The sequence below is a fragment of the Ambystoma mexicanum genome, chromosome 12 (assembly GCF_040938575.1).
Source record: "Ambystoma mexicanum isolate Mex_15411 chromosome 12, UKY_AmexF1_1, whole genome shotgun sequence".
Classification (NCBI taxonomy): domain Eukaryota; kingdom Metazoa; phylum Chordata; class Amphibia; order Caudata; family Ambystomatidae; genus Ambystoma; species Ambystoma mexicanum.
Window position 1 is genome coordinate 64,560,064 of NC_090936.1, and position 25,358 is coordinate 64,585,421.

General features: G+C 44.1%; 1 protein-coding gene across 3 annotated transcripts in view; it reads right to left on the reverse strand.

The window, feature by feature from the left end:
• The window catches only part of LOC138513283 (POC1 centriolar protein homolog B-like), a 406,367-nt gene extending 381,808 nt beyond the window's left edge, over window positions 1–24,559 (reverse strand). The window contains exon 1 of one of the 3 annotated variants that reach the window (XM_069627999.1): window positions 24,269–24,559. In XM_069627999.1, coding sequence (XP_069484100.1) covers window positions 24,269–24,271 — 3 coding nt within the window. In that variant the 5' untranslated portion in view covers window positions 24,272–24,559. The remainder of the gene's footprint in view (window positions 1–24,268) is intronic. The other 2 variants (XM_069628000.1, XM_069628001.1) reach the window with 2 other exon arrangements.
• Between the last annotated feature and the right edge of the window lie 799 nt (window positions 24,560–25,358).

Genomic DNA, 25,358 nt, shown 5'->3' on the forward strand with positions numbered 1-25,358 from the left:
AGAGTAGTTTCTTGTCGTAGAACAGGGAGCAGTTCACAGGTTGCAAACTGACGAGTTTCCTCGAAGTGGTCACGGAAGTTCACAGAGACGAAGAGCAGATAACCAGCACCTTCACGGGTTGACTAGCAAAGCGCAAAGAAGTGCTCATTAGAAATATGAAGTGGGTTATAAAGAATTCGAAACAGGGGTGTGTTTGTGAATGAATGACGTGTATATGTCGTGGCATTATGTGGATTGCAGGGGGCCGTCCAGCGTGAGGGGGATGCTTGGCAGGAGACACGGGGTCTGGAGGTAGACATGGGAACAACAACCCATGCTCTATAGACCACTTTGAAGTCTACATGGTCTTTGGCACCTCTTGGCCTTTATCGCTCCCTGACTGCTCCATGCGCCAGCACAAGTACCCCGGTGCGAACTGCCTTTGATAGGGCGGGGGGTGGATTGGGGCGGTGGTCGTGCAGACAAGACACAGGAAGACTCGTGAATGGAGACACACTTATGTGGATTGCAGGGGGCCGTCCAGCGTGAGGGGGGATGCTTGGCAGGAGACACGGGGTCTGGAGGTAGACATGGGAACAACAACCCATGCTCTATAGACCACTTTGAAGTGTACATGGTCTTTGGCACCTCTTGGCCTTTATCGCTCCCTGACTGCTCCAGTTGCCAGCACAAGTACCCCGGTGCGAACTGCCTTTGATAGGGCGGGGGGGTGGATTGGGGCGGTGGTCGTGCAGACAAGACTCGTTTGCCGCAGGGCCTCACCAAGGAGAGGCCATCTAACTGCATGTAAGAGGCTGGCTGCAGGATCTAGTACATGGAAGGCAGGGGGGTGAGTTTATAAATACCTCACCCTCCCAGGAGAATATATGGGTGCAGTTCACCCTGGAGACCCTGGATGCCTAGGCAGTTAGTCAGCAGCAGGCTGGCCTGTGGTGGCAAGGCGGCACGGGCCAGAGGTGGTCATCTCTGTACCCGGTGCCCAAAAGGATGATTTGTTATGATCAACCATATTTACCTATAACCATGTTTTGTATCAATAAAATACAACGGCCTTCCTTTTATTGCCAACGCTTGAACAAATCAAAACAACCATTGTTAAAATATATATTGGGTTTTATTTTGGATCTTAATTTCAATTGAACATAAATAATAAACATTACACATTGTAAATTTGCGGTTGCAGCACATCCAGGGAAAATCCGCGGTATTGTCCACTGTCGCTGGGGAAATGTTGTCTAATGGCAAGTACCGCACAGGCAGGTATTACTCTCCGAACGCGGTGTCCGAGCCTCCCGTGAAGCCACCAAGTGAAGCAACGATAGGCCACCAGCCTGTACCACCTGTGAAAATGAAAGATGCAAACTGTATTAAAATGACAAAACTTTCTTATCACTGTCGATTCAGGTAAAAAATGTCATTCTGCTTTGAAAAAAATTCTATCTAGAAAATGCACAATATGGAACCAATTTACATGCATTCGAATGATATGTAGATGTAATTTTATATGTGGGAGACGACCATGACATAGTAGTGGCATCACCGACATCACAACCAGAGTATACTTACTCGTTGCTCGGATTACGCGGACGAACAGTGCTGCGAAGTTCGTGCATAAGCACCATCATCATCCTCAACACGGTCCGTGAGAGGCAGGCTTCCCTGAACTCTGGCAGCTCGGTGATGCATTGCGGACTTGGCTCGCCTTCCGAAATGTAGGCCAGGCATCCCGAGTTTTCTCGGCAGCAGCAGTTCTCCTCCTCAGTTGGCATTAGCTCGCACCGATTGCACGTGCACCAGGTGGAGACGCCGTCCATGCGACATGGTCCAGGCTCTTCATCCGTTGACTGGTCCTCCCAACTGCCGTCCGAATCCCCATCGTTTTCGCGTGCTTGCCTTTCCAGTAGTTCTTCCTCGGTGTACTCGGGCTCGTACATATACGGCATTATTGTAGCCATTATGTGGTAAAGAAAGTAAAATAATTTATAGCGGTGGTACTGGTATCTGTTCACACGGGCTACAATCAACGAAGGTAGCTGACCAGAGCACAGAAACGAGTCACAGAATACTCAAAGTAACACAGAGAGAGGAATGGATTCGAAAATCTGCTGCTGTGTGTTGTGAAACGGTCTGTTTATACTTATTGAGGAAAGAGGCGTCCTGCCATTTCCATGGCGACACTTCATTAGCTGAGGCGCAGCGATTGTTGACACGAAACGGGGAATGGGCGGTACGCGTCTGCTGATGTCAGGCTCAGGGGCGGGGGATTTGATTTAGTGCCGCAAAAGCAGGTGAGCCAGGGCGATGGGGGGAAATGATAGGATTATCATAAAATGGCGGATGTTTTCGAGTGCGTTAATGGACGAAAAGTCGGGTAAGGTCCATAGGAAAGTTTTCTACGATCTACCGATTTATGCTTAAAAACACATGGCTGAACCGTAGGAACAATAAAAAAAAAGTCCCGGAACTATCCTTTAATACCCAGAGGTTTCTAAGGGCGGATCCAGGTATCGAACCTGTGTTGCTTCGCGTCGTCTTGTTTCCAAGGTTAGAGCGTTGCCTCTGAGCTATCCTGACAAGACAGTGGACATTGCCTTTCTGACACCCGAACCCAAAGTGCTTTGATCTAGAGGCAGTGCAAGGGACAGGAAGGGCATGGGGGACCCCCCTAACAAACAATACAAGATGTATTAAGGTTGAACATGTTGGCGAATTATTTAACAAAGCAGAACCTTCACCAGGGCAACAATGACCATGTGAATAAATCATGGTTTATGTCGAAGGGCATGGCAACAGTACAGTTACTACAAGCACTCAGTGGAAATTATATATTTTTAAAACATAAACCTGGCTCCAGGCCTGTGCTACCCCAATACATTTGATGACCCTTCACTCACTATGCTCCCTCACCCGCTTTATCCTTCACCCGTTTTGTCTTCATGCACTCTGCAATCCATCAACTAAAGGTATGATCAATCCACAGTGCCATTCCTCGCTGAGGGGACAGAGGTTGGTTCTGAGGTACAGAGAGAAAAGAGTGTGTGCTGTGAGAAACGAAAGGGTGTCTTGCCTACTAGTACCTGGGGATCTCTCTTCTCTCTCAGGTGGCCAGGGCAAGGCCGTCACCTTTGGATCCAGACCCTGGAGGTGGACCAGAGCGGGAGGATTACCTGGGTGAGGCAGCCGATGGCGAGATGCAGTATTCCCCACTTTTTTGTACACCTAACCCATCCTATTTTTTAGGACTCTCTGATGTCCAACCCCCCCCCCCTTTCTACACAAACACTGAGCAAAGGAAAAGGATGACTGAGAGTAACAAGACTATCTCTTATACATAGCACTGGACATGTCCCGCTAATCGAGTTAGGCAAAGCCAGGCACTTGACTTTAAGTGCATACATCTGATATCAATTAGCTCTCCTCACACGGATAAAAGTTGGAACATAGAGAACACACTCTGAACAAGGTTGAACACGAGCAAGAGCAGAACTTATGGGCAAAGGCAAACCTACTGGAGCAGAGCGACAGACCAAGGGACGAGAACAGCGGGTCGAGAACACCAGAACTTCCCTACAGGAGGTTGTTGCCTGTAAAAAGCAACGAAAGACACGTGGAGAAAGCCAAATCTCAAAGCAGAAGGCTGCATTGTGTTTTAAGGACGCCAGCGACCCACCCGGATGAACGGCAGAGTTGGCTAGGCGAGGCCAAGCCTGTGGTACTAAGCTTGACTCGTTAATTGGAAAACTGTAAGGACAAGAGAGCAACGCACATAGCCGGTGTGTTGGCAACGACCTGAGAGACCGGTGTGTGTTAAAGAAAGATTGAAATTACAACATTATATCGCAAGTGAAGGCTGCACGCGTGTGGATGAGACATGAAGAAAGGCAGACCTGTGAATGAACTTTGAAGTAAGGACAGCTGTGAAACCAGCGATACCAAGTAACGGAGTGGTCCGGCGAAAGGAAGTAGCCCACTCGAAAGTCTCTACGAAAGGTGAATTGTTTGTAGCGATAAAGTGAATGAACTGTAAAAGCGAAGTGATCAAAATGAACCCTGAGCAAAGGGGAGAGTAAAAAGATGAACACTGAACTTTGAGTCGAAGTGGTCCTGCAGAGGTCTGTAGAGAAAGCCATGCACATTCGAAAGTCTTTGACATCCGGAAAACGGTCTGAGCCCGACTGAGGGAGACCAACATGAACTTTTTGCTGAACGTTGTTTGGAAGACTGGAAAGACAGACTTTAATGTGGAAGGCCCATGCGGGCCTCGGTCCACGTTTTGAACTGTTTTAGTGTTTAAAAGCCGAGCCAGAGTGTGTCATCCTGCCTACGAGGACCGCCTTACTTCGTGCTGTCTAACATGGGGAGGAGAGCTGACCCAGCCACATGTATTCTTTATATTTTGAACACTGATTTTCCTTTACATACATATCTCCTTTATACACTTTTTGTACAAGAGATAGGGCAGGAACTAGGTTTTGTTAACATAGGCCATTTTGATTTGACGGACGCAACTAGGACTGTTTTATTTATTATTTGATAGTCGAGACTACTACCATCTTAGTTATAGGGCAAAGTAGGAGTTATTCCAAACCCAGAAACTTTAATAAAGGTTTTACAAATTGTACCTTTTGTGTCAGTGTCATACTTGCGATACCATGCCTCCCCTAGAGTATACCCAAGCATGATGGGTCATTGATGTGTAGTTCCTTTCAATTTCAGAGCAATGGAGGGATACCACTTGCATGACTGGACAGAATATAAAATAAAGGCCATTGTAGTTCCTGTAGTTATGTTATATGGACAGTTGCAACAAAGGCTTCAAAAATGCAATTGCTTGTCAACTGTCCTTTGTCACAGATGGCCATAATAATACACAAACAAAGATGTTTAGTTCATCATGCTTTATTGAATTATTAAATTAGTTATTATGGGAGACTGGGATGAGTGAGACTAATGGAATCCCTAAATCTCTATCTAGCCTCCATGTGGGCTCCCTCTGCCCTAGCCAGGTATGAGTCACCCCCAGAATCTCCCAAACATAGTCTAAAGCCAGGTAACCACTACTACCCAAGTCTTTCTAATCTGAATGGGGAAACCTAAAGACAGTGGCCTTTTCTATCTGTGTCCCTTTGGGACTTTCTGGTCTGTTGAACTGCCTGAGGTCACTAATGTTTCTCTTTCAGTTCTATACTCCCTCTATCTCCATTCTCCTCCCTCTGTGATGTTGTTCTTCTCCCTCTCTACCTGTACCTCTTTCCTTCACTGGTCATTTCTATCTCTCCCCTCACCATCTGCTCCCCTTCTCCTTCTCTTCCACCACCGTTGCACTAACTACAGCTCTACTCCCCCTTTTCCCATCGTCTCCTTCTCTCTACCTGCCTTTGCTCCTGTCCCAATTTATTTTCCTCTCTCTCTCGGCTCCCCACTCTCCTTCTCTTCTACCCTCTCTGTCAATCCCCTATCTACACCTGTGTTCTAAGCTTAACACACCCTCTCTTCCAACTACCCCCCCAGCTTCAATGTGCTCTCACTACTCCCATTACCACTTTGCACTCTTTCCCCACCCTACTGCCATGCACTGATGTACTCAGGCATCTTGTGTTCCTTGTAGTTTCCTTCGTGTGCTGGTGAATTTTGTTTCCGATTTGGTTTGGTGAAAATGTATGTGTCTCTCCTGCTCTTCTGCAGTCCCTTCTCACACCAGTTTGTTTTCTATTGCCCCACCATTCACCTGGGTCCAGCCGGGGTTGGTGGATCCAATGCAGACTTGGGGAAGGGCACTTCCAACTCTCTCGCCCCACCCCGGTGTCACCACTTCAGTGTCCACCATCAACACTGATATTTGTTCACTGTAACATTTGTTTTAGTGTCTACATGTTATTTGTAAATTCAATTTCGTCGATCTAAGAAGGAAAAAAATGTTATATGTTCACTGATAGCCAGTCAAATTGTCTGGACTGCACTCACGTATGTTATGTACGAAACTGTAAAATAATATGTGTCTTTGGGTGTTTTTTTCTGCATGAGAAACAAATGGATATTAAAAATTGTGGGGTCAATAACCTTTCTGACCCTTGGAAGATATAGAGTTTTGTTTAATTCTGTAGGGATACAATAATGCAAGTACATGTGATCTCACACCCTGATAATTGTGTAAGTTTAAAAATATATACCCACCTGGGTTTATATCAGGGTTTAGCCAGGCACCCTTTTTCTGACCCATACACTCTGGTAGGCCTCCCACCCCATGTTAGGAGGGGTCTCTTTCCCCTCCCGGACTGAGTTAAGACCATGTCACAGCTTCTCTTCAAAATGTACTAGGATGTGCCAGCCATATAAGGGTGGAGCAAAGAGTGGCATGGGACAGGAAGGAGGTGGGGATGGCAGCTGCACACCCGCACAGATCAGCTTCAAGGTCCTTGTCAAAATATGATTAACTCTGGTGAGGAACGTGTGACAATTCCATAGATGTTGTCACTTCTCTTCAAGGGGGAGCAGTTTCCCATGAGGCCGCTACCCAATATTCCCCCTGAGGGTGGTACAAAGCAGGAGGATCTCATGGGGAGGCACTCCCCCTCTGGGGACAAAGACGAACATCTAGGGTACAGACCTTATGAGAAAGTCCCACACTCTGGCCTCTCTTTCTTCTACTAACCCCTTTCTAGACCGCAGATGATAAATGTATTATTGCAAGGTATAAAACCCCTGAAAACACTAAGATGAAGAAGAGCTACAGGAACCCAAGCAATCCAGGTACTGGGATGAGGTGGCCCTGCAGAGTTATGAACATGGATCCCGTGAAAGAGAGGAAGGCCCACAATGGCAACAAATCGGAAACAAAAATTAACAGATTTAGATTGTTGTTAAGCCAGCCCCAGGCGTGGAAGTTGTCAGACGCAGGAGCAGTTGAGCACGAAGACTGGAGAGCAGAAGGCGCTACCCAGAATCCGAGGTCAATGCGTCCAGAAACATGCAAGGAAGTGGTGCGAACACTGAGAAGGGGGATCTGTGCGGTTTCACTCTTGTACTGATACTGCAGGGAGCCAAACAACATGAAGCAGGCAGCCGCCGAAGCAGACGACCAGAGGAAGCTAGCGGAAGACCAGCTCCAGTCCCGAAGTGCCATCGCTGTACACAAAAATCCATGAAGGTAACAGAAAATAAGAGCAGGCCGATGGAGACATGGAGTGCAGGAGGGTCTCCGGAGCATGCGCAAGGGTCGTTGGGCTGAGAAAAAGAGGAAGAAAGGTCTGGGGCCCTGAGAAACCGACAACAGAATTAAGAGTAAAGCTTCCTCATTGGGGTGGTCAAGTAAATCCCACTGACCACCAGGGAAGGGTCGGAAAGACCCCGATAAGTCGCATTACGAGTCATCTTCCTCGTGGCAGTCCTTGGCAGGAGAGTGAACCAAGGGGGCTGGGTGAAAGAAGAGAACAGGGATCAGGGACCCCAAAGAGAAGAAGCATTTCATGTCATCTTGCTTGTGGCAGGAGAGTGAACCAATGGGACCAGGTAAAAAAATAAAAAAAAAAAATAAAAAAGAACCAATGGTCGTGAACAAAACTCTAAATAATCTTCAATGTAGGAAGTCCCCTTCCTCACAAGAGTACTGGGCAGAGGAGTGAACCAGGATACTCAAGTGCAAAGAAGATAAAGATCCAGGGGAAGGGAGTAATTCCCGGTGGACTTGGTGATCATAGATAATCCTACAGGGAGAAGGGAGTCATTCTCCTGGTACTCACCAACCAGGTACAATTGTTAAGAAGCCATGGGAAGGGAGTCATTCCCCCTGGTTACAGTGGTGAACTATACAATGGCCTTTCAGCCAGGGGAAGGGAGTAATTCTACTGAGGATGGAACTTGTTAAGACTTTTGTTTGAAGTGTAAGGGTCACAGATAGGATTTGACACCCAACGGCTGACTCTTTAAGTTACAGACATTCCGACAGACTCATTAGTATTTTAATTCAGGCAGGGAAACCCCTCTTGAAAGTTATGTTTTCTCCTGCTTTCATTAAGGTAATAAATATCTTTAGCCCCAAACATGCCACCCGTGTGTCTGTCTCCTCCTTCTGCACCCTTAAAAATGCATGAATGGTCCAACAGATGTGTGGCTTCGATTGAAGGAAGTGGTGGTGAGGTATGGGCCAAGATAGCCGATTTCTTGAATCTCTGAGCTCACCTTGAAAACTTGTGCTATAACTCGGGACCTAATTCACTGGTGAACCTCAGAGCAAAAACGTACAGTGAACCCCTCTCTACCCATACATACCTCCTTCATCCCACGTGGTTTCTAGAGCAACAACCCTCCAAAATGGCACACCTTGCTCTTGGGCCTCTGTTCCACACACAAAATAACTGAGCACTTTCACCTCGATCTCTGGAGCCCTAACTCAACACTAAGGCCCGATTTCTGCAACCATGACTGTGGCAGCTAGAAATCACTGGGGCGATAAAGGAGGTGCATGAGCTGGTGCCCCATACCAACTGACCCTCGAATAGCTGTGTACCTCAGCTCCGCCCACCTGGTATTTTAGAGATGAAACTTGGATGCTGCCTAAGTGATGAGGTTTCAGAATGGTGGTCTATGGCAGCGATCACTCACTACCATGCACATCACTGGGACCCTCGACAGCATAATATCCAGAAAGGATATTTGCTGCTTATTGGGATGAAGAAAACATCTCAGATCCTCGTTACACAAATGCATGACAGCCCTGTGCTGGGTCCGCTCTCCTCTCCCTTTTCACTGAATCTGATGACCAGGGGCCTGAACAGGTTTCCTACACTACACCAAACATTTAGAGTCTTGCCCTGCAGGGGGGCTTTGCCAATGCATTTTATTCATATGCAGAGATGACTAACATATATTTTGCTAAAACGTATTAGGCAGTCGCATAAACTCCTTCAGTTCAAATACCTACACCAGCAACAATGACTGGATAAGAAGGAGCAAAAAGCAGCTCCTGTGTATCCAGCATTAACCAGTGACCAGGGGCTACTACTGGGGAACGAGGAGCTAGAACATCACGTTTTGCAAACCGGACTTCCACAAAAGATGTAAACGTATCACCTTGTCCATGATTTATAACCTCTTGGGCTTTAAGCATCTTATTGATAAGTCTCAATGCTTATTTATAGATTGTCCCAAACAAAGTGAGTTAAATTCAAATAGTTGTGTTTGTTCTGCATCATTTGGCATAGGGGGGGGGGGTCAAAAATAGCTCCTGGTAGCTGTTGGTGTCAAGCTAACCAGGCTCCTCTAGGCTACAAGCAGGAGCTAAATAGCTCCCAGCTCCCCTAAATTTTGAACCCTAGACAACACTCCTGTGAAACTGGCCAGAATTGATTCCATCTATGATGGGAAGTACCCGAGATGCTGTGACACACATTTTTAGTTTGGGCTATTAGGTGTTGCAAGTGATACTTATAATCCAACATTATTGCAATAGAGTACCGATATGAAAAAATGGCAAAAGAGGAGGGACACAGAAGAATGACATATGGGGAGGGATACAGAGTCTGTAGGTGTTATTTTGGTATGTGCCCACCCATTGTCTGCTCATGGCCATGGTAATGCCTATGCCCATTCCTGCCTTTGCCTGTCCAAAACACCTCCTGCTCGGAAATCTTTGAGCTTGCTTTAATCAAGCCGTACCTACAAACTTTTCATTCAAGGCGCCTACCAGTGTTTGTTTAAAGCAATCTTCTGAGAGTTATTGACTTAATTGGAGTTATAAACACGCCATTGGTGTAATAAAAAACGTCTTACCAGACCTGAGGTGATGAAGTCCATACAATTGTAAAGGCCTAGTTCAGAAACGATATTACAAGATGGGTGTTATCGCAGGACATTTACAACCGGCACAACGCATGCAGAGCAGCATGCAGTTCTGCTGTGCTGGATTCAAATAATTCCATTACGTGCATACATGCTGTAGAACACAGGAAGCATTCAGGATCACAATACCATGCTTTCACACATTACCACACACGTTCATTATATATTTGTGTGCAATGGCTTTTGTATCGAAACGTCCAATGCACAGTCTAAATATTGCACAAACTAGTGTGAAAGCCTGTGTACACGGGCCAAAGCGCGCAATCAGAGAGATTCTCAGAGTGTCAATATGTTATGTGGTATATTTCGTTGTATTTCTAAGGCAACCGCTCCATCTAGCGGTGACAACAGGAGAAGCGTGCAGTCTCTACTGCGCATGACTGCTTCAGACAAACATAAATCCAGCCTTTTATTATATCGGATGATGTGTAATATGGTGATGACAGCTTTTGTTTTTTTCCCCATCGGCAGCATGTTTGTACCATGGAAACCTTTGCAGAAAGCAGAAATGCATGCCCGCTGGAAGTGTTTTGTAAGACCCTTCATATTACATAGGGAGTAACTAAAGTGAAAGGCTGAACGACACTCAAGCAAGAACATGCTCATTCAAAGAATGCATTTTCAAATGGCATGGTGTATGCCCAGTATGCACAAAATTGAGGGGTGGAAGGTTTCGAATGAATCTGTACCACTGGCAGTGCTCTGGGTAACCTTCCACACCACCGTTTTTTAGCCCGTCTGCGCCATTGCAAAAGGGGTCCAGCCATATGCAAATCAGTCAGGTACTGCCACCAATGGTAGCAGCCCAGCCCGAACTGCTAGGCCAGCACCCCTCTGCACGGAAACACAAGCAACCCCAGACATGCTTCGGCCTTGTTGGGCCTCCTCAGTGAGGTGCAGCTTGGTTCCCTATGGCGCAGCGAGTAAGGGACCCACGTCTGGGCATTCCCTCTCTCACATAGTGAGACAAACAGTAAGCACAAAAGTGATGGGTGGAAGGTTTTCGAATGAATCTGTACCACTGGCGTTGCTCTGGGCAACCTTCCACACCACTGTTTTTTAGCCCGTCTGCGCCATTGCAAAAGGGGTCCAGCCATATGCAAATCAGTCAGGTACTGCCACCAATGGTAGCAGCCCAGCCCGAACTGCTAGGCCAGGTCCCCTCTGCACGGTAACACAAGCAACCCCAGACATGCTTCGGCCTTGTTGGGCCTCCTCAGTGAGGTGCAGCTTGGTTCCCTATGGCGCAGCGAGTAAGGGACCCACGTCTGGGCATACCCTCTCTAGCGTATGGTGGCAGTACTTGACTGATTTGCATATGGCTGGACCCCTTTTGCAATGGCGCAGACAGGCTAAAAAACGGTGGTGTGGAAGGTTGCCCAGAGCCACGCCAGTGGTACAGATTCATTCGAAACCTTCCACCCATCATTTTTGTGCTTAATGGGTTATGCCCAGCAATGGCTTATCGCTCCCAATGGAGATGGCACTGATGCCCGATACAGATGTAAAGATGGCTCAAACTAAAATATAAATCAGTGTTGAACACTGCCACTTAAGTATGGAAAGAGTGTTGCATGTGGTGATCACTTGATCCTTGTTATGGGCTTCGGATTTAATGGTGGATAATGGAAGACATGGGCATGTGCTACTTGAAACATTCCTGCTGTGGGACAGAAGATCAAAGTCCAGGCCCTCTGGGTCTGTGGCAGCATGTCAGCTGCCTCCTTCAGGCTTACCGAGGTAGTAAAAAGAGCTTGCAGCTTGCTCTGTTGGCTGTTCCTAACTTCGGAGGAAAGAAAACAGACTGGGAGGAACATTCTCTTCGGAGCCTAGTTGCACAAGGCATTTGTCACGAGGACCCAGCCAGCCATTGGACAGCCAGTGACCCACATAGTTAGGAGGGTGCAGGAGCCAGATCCCCCAAGGACGTTTATTGCTGCTCGTCTGCTCATCACAAGGGTAAATGGATTATGTGCCCGGACGTAAAGAAAACGGAGACGAGCAAGTGGCAAAACACTCTACCACCTTCTTAGTGCCAACGGGTGCTCCCCTACGCGCTGTACCCTGGTGTAGGCACGCTCTGGGCAACAGCCTCAATGAGAGGTCTCCACTCGCCTACTGATGCTGTAATGATAATTAACATCACCCATTTTCTTTGGCCCACATCCTGGCATTCATTTATTGTACTCTGCAGCTGTGCTTGTGTTAACTTTTCTGCCTCTGATGCAAACAATTATTTTATCACCTTAACCCCTAACAAACATTTGTAACCATGCCTTGTGGGAATTGTGGTCAACAGCCAGCAGAAAAGACCAAGTTAGTTTAGGGAGTTTAGTTGGGAGGCTATATGAGGGCAGTGAAATATCAGTGAAAAGGGGTTATGAACACAGTTTAACTTGGTACCTTGTTTTTATTTTGCTAGCTCTTCTCTTTTCTTTATCTAAATTTGAACACACATGTTATAGTGATGTGTGTACCTTTATATGTGTAGTCTTTACTGTGTTCCAAAGAGTATTGAGGATCCCGTGGGGTTGACTTAATTTACGCTGGTAGAGGCACTTCAACACTGCATAAGGGATCAGGTGGTATACCCTTATGGATACTCTTCCCCTGCCTGCATCATTGTGTCGCACAATACTTTTTACCAAATGACATACTGGAAAAAAGTGTCCCGATAGGATTGCACTGCTGAGATCACTGTATGTTTGCATAGTGGTTTAGATACGGTTTTGAATACTGATTCCTATACGGTTTCACTTGGGTTATTAGGTGGCACTTTGAAAGCATTGCATTCAAGTAGGGAGCAATGGCATATGAGGAGGGTCACAAAGCTTGTAGATGTTGTTTTATTTCCCTACCCATTGACTGCCCATGGCCATGCTAATCCCTACGGCCATTCTGACCTAATTCCTGCCCTGCAGGAATGAAGCGGCCTGCCACTGTTTTTTCAAAGTCTTTTGAGAGTTAACAATGTAACACTTGGAGCTGTAAATCCTGTACTGATGTAATAAAAATGTCTTAACCAAGTCTGCCTTCAGCCAATCGCTTTATAAGTACTATCCGTGTCCATCACTGAAGTCCTGTTCAAAACAAGCATTTGGCAATGCCAACCGTTTTGGCTTGTGTTTAAGTATTACGCATATGCCAGGCACCGCTATTAGGTTCCCAGGTACTCACACTATTTTGCACCTGCTACCATCAATAGCCAGTTAATACCACTACAACAGGGCATAGCAAGTGCCTTTGACATGCCTTCACAAAAGCCCAAACTGTTAGCATTGTCAATGCTTGTTAAACATGGCCTGGACATGCAACACTATACAGTGCTTCTGCATATATATATGGAGGAGGCATCTGTACAACTTGGATTTGTATTGATATGTCACTCCAATCAGTGCTCAGATAAGATTTGGAAGTGTGAGTATTTTACTTCTTATTTTTTAAAGTTGGGAGTAAAATGATTTTTAGGGAGTAAAAATGTAAGTACAATTCCCTATTGGGAGTATTTTTTTAAAGTTATTTTATATTAACTTAAATATTAACTGAAAAAGAGAAATGTTTTTGTAATTATTATTTCTCTGCACCTAGTTAATCATGCACATTAAAAGATAAATGTTCACTTCCTTCGATGAGGCAGTTATAATAGTAGTTTTATCCTGTGGTAGTATGTGTCTTGTTTTGGCAGTGTTTTAACTCCCTATTTTTATTTTGGGGAGTATTTGCCTATGACACTCCCCTCATCTGTAAAGGCTGACTCCAATTGTGATTATTTATAACGCACTTAATACCCAGAGGTTTCTAAGCGCGGACCCCGGAATCAAACCTGTGTTGCTCTGTGTTGTCTTGCTTCCAAGGCGAGCGCATTGCTCCTGAGCTATCCTCCCGAGACTCAATTAAATGGCTACATTCTTAATGTGTGTGAAGAACACGTTATTCTGAGGGCTATAGAGAGCAAGTTCACAAACAAAGAACTGTTGCTCCTGTTTAGGCATTATTTGCTGAACCTTACAGCACACCAGGATTTATATTATCATGCTTCATTGCCATCATCTCCCCCTTTGCCACGTCAGTTATCGCCAATGATGCTTTGTACGATCATGCTACGATAAAGCTTTTGTATCTATGACAATTATTGCTATCTGTATTGAATTGATTGCACTGTCATCCATTAATGCTGTGACATGTTTCATGATATATACCTTGTTAATATTTAATCAAAAATGAAATTAAAATAATTGTCTTCTACTGAGAAGGGATGTCGGAGCACAGAAATCTTAACCCGACCTGTGGCGTCTTTACAGGCCACAACGAACCAAGCTCCTGTCTATACCATTGCTCTAATACACTGACGCCTCGAGCATAGTTACACAAGTTCATAAACCGAAGCGTGCATGTTCAGATCTTCATTGTTTCAAGGTTGATAAACTACATACCCTGAAACACTGGGTATCGAGAACACGTATTACTATAGCGCAAAGCAGAGGGAGAAGGCCAGTATTTTTTCATTTAAATGTTTTATTGGTTATGTCACTTTTAAACCTTTAACATTTCTCCATATAATCCTTATTAGTACAAAAAACACCCTCTCATTAATTCTATTAGCAGATTTTAGTCCTACACTGCTAGCTCCACAAGTTTTAAGGCTGCAATGTTGCTCCAATTTTTTCAGCCATCATCAGCCCCTCCCACCATTCTTCATCAGTCCTCAAATCGTACAACCTTAGATATTCACCCCAGTAAATGGTTCATTTTCCGGTAAATTCCTGGCAATTTAGTACAAAATGCTTTATTGTCTCAACTTCCTTCTGGTTTTTGCAGAAAAGGCAAAATGCCTCCTGAGGCTTAATCAGTTTTCTTAACAGCTGAACGTCTTTTGTGGGTAATATGTTTAACCTGCATCTCATCAACAGATCCCAGTTGTAGGGCGACGGAAATCGTTTTAAGTATTTCGGCAGATGATTTAGTTTCTTCAATTCCCAAATAGAATAGAAGCCAGTTACTTTTATATCTCAATTCTAGGGTTTCTATCCAGTCCTTTTTCTAAAGGATTTTCTTTACTTTGGTAGGGTTGCTTATTAGCGTTTCCATTTCGACATCATTAGTCCTCAGAAACTCTTTACAACGATTTCCCCAAAGCTTCAGGTACTGATCTTTCAGATCTCCCTTGTTGTTCAGGATCTCGAACGGAACCGGTGGGATAGTCATTACACATTTTCCAAAGAGGGAGATTATCTTCCACATGGTAATTGATGCCAATGATTCTAGTCTGAGTTTGTGCCTTTTCATGTATCCTGGTAGTGAATTTGGTAGTCGCAGAATCTTTTTCCAAAAATGGGCCTCAAAGATTCCCCAGATCTTCCAGGACAAGTTTAGTAACAATTTCGATCCATATGTCAGGACAGCCACCACCCTTTGCTTGTAAAAGGTCCAGATTGGTATGGTATGGTAGCGATGGTATCGAACCCCAGAGATACTCAACAAATGTAACCCCGCCATACCGGAGCAGTGCTGAAGGGGCTGCTCAGACAAAGGCACATTATTCCACCTGCTATGGGCCTGCCCAAAGGCTGCACAGTTCTGGAGGAGCGTCCTTGACCAAATCAAACTAATGACAGGCATCACCATCCCGTGGGACCCAGGAATCGTCCTGCTTGGGGCGACAGGTGAGGGGCAATTCCCATTATCTGGATGCCTGGGGGACCTATGCTCGCACCTGCTAACTGCAGCTAAAATATCAATCGCCAGGCTTTGGAAAAATCCAGAGGGCCCGGCGATCCCAATGTGGTGGGCCAAATGTTGGGATATAGTCGCGGCAGAGAAAATCACAGCCATTCGATTCGGAAACAGAAGCAAATTCTACCAAACCTGGGCCCCCTTCTTGGACTACGCGCAGCAATTCCCTGGGTTGGCCAGACAACCCTCAGATGGCTGGTGAAAATAGACTAAAATGCCCAGAAGGAAGCATAGCGGAAGCAGACGAGTCCGGGGGACGAAACCAAGGGCAATAACTGGAAATGTCACCCTTCCCCCTATGCTGATGGACGAACTCAGGCAGAAGGAAAGGCCCATCCAATCTACTGCACAGAGAACAGTGCTCCCGACTTGGCTTACTGTGAAATCTGCTGCTCCCCCTTGTCTCTCCTTCTCCTTTCCCCCGCCTTTTCCCCTACACCGTTGATATGTTGTTTTGTTCCATGATTATTTCTATTTTTGGTTTCATTTTTCATATGGTACTAAACTGAAGCCTTAAGATGCCTTGCTTTAATGCTATCTAGAAAGCTGTAAGTAAAAAAAAACAATAAAAAGAAAGTTTGAAGAAAAAAAAAAAAAAAAGGTCCAGATTGGAGTCAGAGCATTTTCCATAGCGGTTATGAAGGGCCCTGATTGGTCAATTTTACAAGTTTATCTCTGATCAGAATGTATTGACCCTCTTTGTTAATATTCTTATTGATCCGGATTCCCAAATATATTGTAGAATCAACCTTTTCCAGCTTTTGGCCGTTAATAGACCAATTAAAAGGTATTCCTCCTTTTACTTGCTCCTCGATCTGATGCCATTATCATGATTTGATTTTTTTTTGTTCGCCTTCATCTCATTTTCATCAAAATAGGTTTTAAAGGAGTCCAGTCGCCTTTGCAGAACGATTTCCGTCTGGTCTATAAAGACCAAATTGTCTGCATATACGATCCATGGGCACCCCATCGTTCATTTTTGGCGGAAATGCTCAGATTTCTTTTTTTTTGATTCGTCTATGTCTGCCATGTAGAGGGGAAACAAAAATGGGGCCAAGGCACAACCTTGTTTTATCCCTCTTTATGTTTGTATCTTTCAGGATGGGGATCCTTCTCGGGTCAGACGCGCCTGGATTTAAGTATTAGTATAGAGGGATTGTATTGCCTCTACTAAGTCCTTCGGGCAGTTTCAGGTCTTCAGTTTCATCCACAGGCGTTCCCGGCAGACTCCATCGAACGCTTGTTCCAACCTTGGTGTTTGATGCGAGTGCTCGTTGTTCGAGTAGATTCAAGATAAAAAGATTTAATGAGGTGCCCACTCCAGCCATAAAGGACGCCTGTCTTGGATCGAATACGCCTGTCGTTCTTGCCCCTCTCTTTAAATCTCTTAATAGCAATGAAGCAAACAGCTTCCCTATTCAGTCCAAAAGGGCTATTGGCCGGTAATTAAATGGATTACCGCAGTCACCTGTTTTGAAGATAGGAACTTTTAATGCTTCTTTCCATGATGCAGGTAAGATCTCAGTTCTTAATATTTGTGTAAATAATGAGGTGATCAGATCGGTCCAACTTCCCTCATTTTATTTTAAGGTGTGGTTTGAAATGCCGTCCGGTCGATATCTCCCCTATCAAAGGCTAAATTCCATGCGTTTCTGTCTTTTCTGACATCTTCGATCTTAAATGCATTTTTCCTCTTGAATAGAGTCAAATAGTGCTCAACCCAACGCTCTTCCGATATCTGTGCTGTACTAGTTGATGCTTGGAAATCACTTCCGTGATTGATGATATCCCAGAGGTTTCTGCTATTATTTGTAGTTACTGCAGCTAACATTTTTCCTGCGTCATGCTGGGCTCGACTCTGTCTAGTGGCTCTCAGCCAATTCTTATATCTTTGTTTACATTTCCTGATTTTTTTGCGTTTATTCCAACATTCAGGTAAAAACAGCATTTTTAGTTCACTTCTGTGGTTTTTCCTCTTTTGCACCAAGCTCATATCGTAGATGTGCTTCCTTTCTATTGAAGTTTTCTTATTTACTCCTTTCTTAATTTCATATTCTTTAAGAAGCCAACTATAGTCCAACCCCACATTTCTTAACAAGCCTTGGTAGTTCGTTCTGTTTTATCCATAGTCTATTTAGTCCCCAAGTGACTTTGACTGGATTCATCATCTGAGCCCTCATTTCTTGCAAAGGTGTTATCATTTAATAATGCTCACTCATTTTTTGACCTCAAAAGACTTTATCCATTGAATTGCTTTTTCAGTGACGAAACAATAATCTAGGAAAGCTCGATTGATGCCCCTGGACCAAGTATCTGCTCCATGTCGATCCATGTAGATCCCCAATGGTTTGGTCATTTAGCATCCTCATGTCCCTGATTTTCATTTCATTTGTCCAGCGTTGTGCTCTCCCCTTCAACTCAGACTCGGTTATCGGCTTTCTGCTTTTTGTAAGCAATTTGATATTCAGATCGCTATAGATCATAATATGTTGGTCTTTTTCTTCCACCATAGATCTGTCCACCTCTCTCATTATGTCTGCCAAATAGGTCTCTGGTTGTGGCATATTTCCAGTCCAATATGTATTTATTAACAGCAGTTTGAATGTAAAATTCTCTAATTGTTGTTTCCTTAATTCCAGTATTTGCACAAAGGGTTAGGGGTTCGATGTTCTAGTATCTTTAAGCCAGTGTCAATTTTAACAAGGGTTATAAGTCCGGCATAAGGTCTTCCTTTTTCTCCTTTCTTGGCCGGATTTATATAAACTTCATAGTTTTCACACAGTGAGTTTTCCCTTACCCATGTTTCCTGAAAGCATAGGATTTCATACTGATCGACAGAACTGTCCTCTCCTGAATAGAGTTCTTTAAAACCACACGCGCTCCATGACGTACCGGTTAGTCTCCTCCCATAGTCATTCTACTGCATTTTGTTGGCTAAAAGAACTCCTGGCATCCAGGACCAGTGTTGAGCTGGCTCTCTACCATGGACTCTTGATTTTAGCAGTTTTACTTGTTTTCTAGGATTATCAATAGTAAAACTCAAAGTTTTTATCAGGTGATCATGCACTCTGTGCTCTACCGAGTCTTTATTGCTAACCACCTTACGGGATGCTTCATCTCTATCTCTCTCTGTTGCCTTTATCTGTCCTTTATCTCCTGCATTCACTGATTTCCCCAGATTTGATGGTTTCTTCACCTCTTTTTTATTTTCTTCAGGGTAGGATTGTCTCATCTTTGATTCCTTTCTTACCAACTTCAGAGTTGTCTTTCCCCTCAGGGATCTGGCAGTATATCTAGGCTGTGTATCCCGATCCCTATAGTCAGGCATTTCATAGCCAAGATGGGCTATTTCATGTCTTACTTCCATTCGCATTTCTTTAGTTTTAGACGCGGCCAAGTGCAATATTACTGAATCCGGCATTCGCTCATTTGTAAATTCCACTATTCGAATATCGTCAGATGATGTCGGTCTCATTTTTGAGATTTGCCTCAAAAGCTTCATGACTTTCTCTATTCAGGATTATCTTTCTGGAGTCATTTGAAGTATTTTCCAATCGAATCTTATAGCCACCTGCTTCTCTCCAGGGGTTGCTTTTCTTTCGTTGCCTTACTCCCCTTTGTTCATGTATTTCTTTGGGTTTTCGATCGTAGGTTTCTTTGGTTTTGCGTTCTTCATCACTACCCTCTTTCATCTTTCAATTACATTTTATGTGTTACTTTTCCTCCATTTATACAGCCCTTTCTTTTCTCTTCCAGTGTTCTGAACTTGACAGGACTGTCTTCCTTCTCACTTGTCATTTTTTTCTGTCACCTTTACCTTGTTTTTTCCTTCTTTATTCAAATTATTTTTATCTTTCATATTCTTTATTGGTGTCACATTTGCTTTCGGTATCTCCATCAAATCTTGTACTTTTCCCTCTATTTCCTCCCATTCTCCAGAACTAAGGTTTTCCCACTCATCCTCCTTGTGATTTCTTTCTATGGCTTCTATAAGGTCACTCAGGTCAGCTTCTGATTCGCCCGCATGGGGCTCATAATCATCAATGCTGTCCCTTATCACTAAGGCTTCTTCAGACCTATTTGAAGCCACTGGGTCCTCTCCTATACATATTTCCCTTCTAGCTTTCTTTGCACATTGGCTTAATTCCAATGCGGGGGAGATCTTACGTTCCCTAGGAACTCTCTTGATCCATTTAGTTTCCTTTTAGGGAGAGCTTTCATATTTTATTTCTTTTTTGATTCCTTCACTTCCTTTATGATAGCGACATTACCCTTGGTTTCAGATTATTTTTTATTTCCTGTTTTTGAAATTTCCAAGGTCACTGAATCTTGGAATATAGGAAAATTTGCTTTCCACTGATCATCTTTAGTCTGCGATTTATGGGAGTTTTCTTCATTCCTCGTCTCTTTTTGTTTTGTCACTTTCTTCATTGAGTTCAGATCTGAGCCTTCTTTTTCCTCAATTATTATAGGTTGGTCGTTCTTATCGTCTAATGTTTTAACTTCCAGAACTAGACGTTACAGCAGACTCTAGGTTTAAGTTTCTTTTGCCTTTCAAAGCAAGTTCTGAGGCCTTTCGGTCTACTTTACTTTGAAAATGGAGGTCAGCTTCAGCTCTTTTATGGCACTGTCTCATCCACTTACTATCGTCTAAGAATGCCTCCTTTAGTTGTGACTTATCATTTGCTTCTCTTCTGGCCATATCGCATAAGCGATTTTGCCATGTTAGTTAATCCTGCTTCTTTATCGAGTCTCTGTTCTATTTTCTTCTTGAAGCATTCCAATTTTAATAGCTGAACTGAGGTCTTCTTGTTTCCAGTCTGTAGGTCTTGCATCGAGGTGCTTAAGGTCTCGTACAGTTTTAGGAAAGAAGACATTGTTATTGTTAATACCGCAATTACCGTATTCTGTATATGTGCCAGATCAATCCCTGTTTCCACTTTTGTCTTGTTTTGATGATAAAAGATCCTCCCCTACTGTCTTCTCTTTATGTTGGATTCCTTTATTTCTCTCTCTGCTGACAGGCTCACTAACCGACTTCCCATTCATTCTGGCTGTTTATTTCAGAGAGACAGTCTTGAATTGAAAAGGTTTTAGAGTGGTCTATTGATCTCCATTCCAGTACTGCATTGTTTCGCATCATCTGTGATGCTTTATCATCTAATGCGGCTATTTTCTCGTTTATGAAGGATTGGCTTTTACGCTTCTCTCTCACTATCCTCCCCGTTAAGGCAGTGATGTCTTGAATAAGTGTGTCCGCCAATGGTGAATTTGAACTAATTCTATAGTCTTGCTCTTCACACGACTCACTTGCTTTTTTTCCCCTTGAGTCCGCGAGTTGGGAAGAATTTGCTTTTGTTGAATCTTCTATTGGGGGCAGTTGCCTCTTATTGACCTTTAAGTTATCATTAGTAGTCAGGCCAAATTTCTCTTTTCTTTGATCTTCCAAAGCCCAGTCTGAGCTAGACCACTTTCTGCTTCCTGGATCTTTTTCTGGTTCGGTAAGTCCTTTCACATTCCAAGTTTCTTCCTCTAAATCATCCCAGTCGTCCAGATCCTCCCCAGTTTGTGATCCCTATTTCACTAGTTGTAGCAACCATACACCTGGTTTCTAATTCTTTCAGCCTACAGTGAGTCTTCATCCGGACACCAGTCAGCGTAGTAAAGGTCTGGCAATCATTAAACTTCTCTTTGAACTTCTCCTTATTTCCCCAGTCTGTGGTACTCTGTGTACCCATTACTTTCATTGTTCCATTAACACCACCTTGAATTGGGGAGCAAAGGGACGGATTCAGCATTGATTCCTTAGCAACTATCACTATTGCTTCAGTCAGGAGTATGGATCCACCACTAGGATTACCATTTGTTCTTTCCCCTTCCAATTTAGAATCTGCTCTTATCTCGGAGTCCTGTTGGGGGGCTATTTTTAATATTCCGCTCGAAATTCCATTTGAGGATTCACTCGAGGTATGGGGGGGGGTTAGTCCTTTTTTGTATCTTCGTCAGGGTAGTCGTTCTCGACTATTGCCGTGTTATTTTCTGAAGGGATTATAGCATTTTCTCCAGCCTGATCCCTCCGTCACACTGATAGGTATACTCCCTACCGCCCCCGCTTCCACCATCTTTTTCTTTCCGTTTTCACTAGGTAAATATATCTGTATTGCAATTAGAGGCATAGCGGGGTTAAACATATTGATCATTTTGTCGTTCCCAATTTTCAGCTCTAGCTCCAGTTGGCAGCCATTAATTTCCTCGCTCATTTTCAGCCTTCATAGATCCTTCATTGGTAGCGGTTCAGTTAATTTATCTTCTAACTCCACTTGCTCTGGATTCTGCAGTGGATAATTGCTGGTCGCTATCTCGCCCCCTTCATCCTCTCTCCCAGGTACCGTTGACGGCAACATTTTAACATTGTCATCGTTCAGCAAAAGATCACGGAGGGGGGTTAGCGTCGATCTTGAATGTGCTAATGCTGATTTACCGCGGCTGTAAGTAACATCGGCAAGGAAGTTAGGCGCTGCCTCACCTGCTTTCTTGTTCCGGCAACCATTGTCAATCCATATTTTCAATTCTGATTTCAACATGGGTTTTTCCGGGGCTTGTCTTTTCATTGTTGTGCAGCTCCTCTCAGTATAGATTCCTGTTTATCTTGTTAGTATGGGGTCTCGCACCCCCCACACTCACTGACAAACACCGAACACCACCACTTTACTGCAACTTTCGTGGTAGGAAGCAGTTTTAAGCAGTTATCCGGTGTGCAACCATGGCAGGTCCGCCCCCAGGTGAATTAAGGGTATAGCAGCCAGCAAAATGTCCAAACTCCAAACAACACCACTTTACTGCCACTCGCCAGTCCAGTATGTATCACTAAAATTAAAACACACATAACACATGCTACCACAGGACTGAGATGCCACCAGCAACGCAGATAGCATGAATCTTCAGCTGGACCCAGTTTCAAAATTCATTTCATAAACACCTTCACATGTACAACTGTAAAGGCTTCTATCATGGTAAGAAGATCTCTTCATCCACTACTAAAATAATTAATGTGCCAAAAGGCAGTGGATTAAAGTTTGAATAACAATGTGGGACCATGCTAATAATAAACTAAACAAATAACGTTTTTTATTATAGAGTTTTTACTGAGTACTCACATTATCAACTGCAACAGGTTTGATTTGTTTGGCCAATTATTTTAAAATAATTATGTATAGCAGATTATTCACTTTGACACCAGTACTTTGATTCATCTCACCACAGAAACTATCTGAAATATGCATTACCTGTTGGATCCATGAATAAAAAGGTGTATTAAATACAATATAAAAATGTTCTTAGCCTTCAAGTTGTAATAAATAAAAAGGAAAAACAGTTTTTTCCATGAACAGAGGTTGAAAGGAGGCAACCAGCAGCAAATTAAAGTCTGGAACCGAACGCACTAATAAAATATTGCAGGTCGAGTGAAGTAGGCGACAGAAGCCTGTGAATACAGAATTATGCAGTGTATTGAGGAGGGTGGTTACAGAGGGGGTGCCACCCTCCTTGAGTCCCAATTGGTGTCAAGTGCACCCGCAGCCTCCCACTGGTGCCCTATTATCTGCCCTCCATGGCATCAAGAACTGCCTCAGCTACCTCCCAAAAGTCACAGAGCTGCAAACGTTCTCATTCAAGAGAAAAATGTTGGCAGCCACTGCCTCCTGTTTGGAAAAAGAGGACATGAAGAAAAACACTTAACAGTGGAATGCAAGCACTGGATAAATCATGAGCGCAAAAGAAACATCTGAAGAAGCCAAGGCCTACACAGCCTTCACAGAGATTCTTGCAGCCAAAGCACTCAAAACACAGCTTTTCTGCTAACCATTCACTGAGTAGGGATGGCTCCTCCGTACCCAAATATATTTTGACTGAATCCAAATGCTATTATTTTGTATGAATGCACCTCATATCACATGTAACTGCAATAGCGCCTCGATGCCTATGGGCTGTTTGCACGCTTTACAAATGAAATAAATAAATACATACATATATGCCAACCCTGGCGATTTGCTAGAGAGACGCAACAATAATGCTATTTTTTACTTTCTCCCTTCCAAAATATTTCTAACCCCAATTAAATCCAATTCTCCCTCCCGGCGGCAGCAAATGTTGGCATGTATGAAAGGATGATTGGAGGAGTGACTGAAAACAACAGACTCTGTCCACGGGAGCGAGGGGAAGAGAATCAGGGTACCGAGAGCAGAAGGAGAATGGCTCCAGCGATATAAAACCAAACAAGCTCCTGAGTCCTGACAGAAAATCCATAATGAACAGGAAAGCCAGTACCTAACGGATACAGAGACACTACGTCAGAGCACGCGCTTCTCCCGCCAAAACAAGGCGGGCGACGTTTCGGGATTAGTCCTTCTTCCATGCCTATGCCCGAACATGAGGTAATTTAGAAGCGCGAATACAGACACAAGTGGGCGCGGCGCAGACTTTAATAGCTCATGCACGTTCAAACACGTTTATTAAAGGAAAGAAATACTTTGTTCTACTACGAGAACATTTGCTCGCATAATTCCTGCACGTCCAGATGAGTATACTGTACGGCAATCTGCACACACACCCAAAAACTGTCTAACATGTATGTATTGGATTTCCTTTCTTTTGCCCATTTCAAAACATCCATCATGAGGCATTATTCATACTACGTTACCATCTTTTATAGTATTATCGTTCGTCACAAGTGGCGCCTCGACGCGGAAGATCCCACTGACAGGTGATTACAGCCCCAAAACTTGAAGAGCCATGACTTCGGGTATTTCCGGAAGACCATATGATTTGGTCAAGCTGGATTCCGTAAACTAGTGTCCAGTTCGCAAACATTTGTCAACGGATTTAACACACGGTGTGTCCCGGATCACGTGATTTTCACGTAACGTCAGTGCTACTACGTCATACGCTAACTGCTCGTAAGCCACCGCAGTCACTGACACAACGCTCTACAAGACTACGCACTCGTCGGTTCCTTAGTTGTTATCCGGTCACTAGTGTGCAGGGAGGAGTCTAGCTGGCCGAGCGTCATTGCTTGGAGGAATTACTTACCCGCTCGTCGACAGCTGGACTCGCAGCCAACCAGTTTACGTTTTGGGGGTTGTCATATTATGCAGAGCGCGGCGTTTTGTTGATGGACGGTTTAGTCTTCGAAAAGGAAAGGCTGCATACATCCCACATTCGCCCGTATTTAGATGTCACGCGCATTTAATACATTTCTTTTTTTCAAACACACCCCATAGACTTTAATACACACTCCCAGGACAACCTTTACCAACAGTCCAAAATGCACCAAGGCTACTGACAGGGAAAGGGTGGGAAAAAAAAAAAATTGGGGTCTCATTGACACATGACAAGGAGGTCACAGGAAGGGAAATACGCATCGCAAAAGATTAACATACATGCCAACATTCTGTGACCAACAATCTGTAGGACTCTTAACATTTCAAACACAGTAGCCTAATAATGACATCACTGGAAATGATGTCTTAACTTTATCCGATGACAGGACATCACAGTAAATTATGTCACAAGAACTTTGACCTTATGAGATCACAGGAAGTGAGTCCATTTGGCATATGGCCTTGAAGAGATCGCTGGAAAGGTCTGCCTATCTGACCCATCATGAGAAAGAAATTTACCACATGAGTGACCTGTGAGAACTGTGACCAGCTTCGTCTTCATTAACACAAATTTTCCTCTTCAAACAAAAGGAAGTGATAGCACTTCTGTATACCACAAGGGAAGAAATG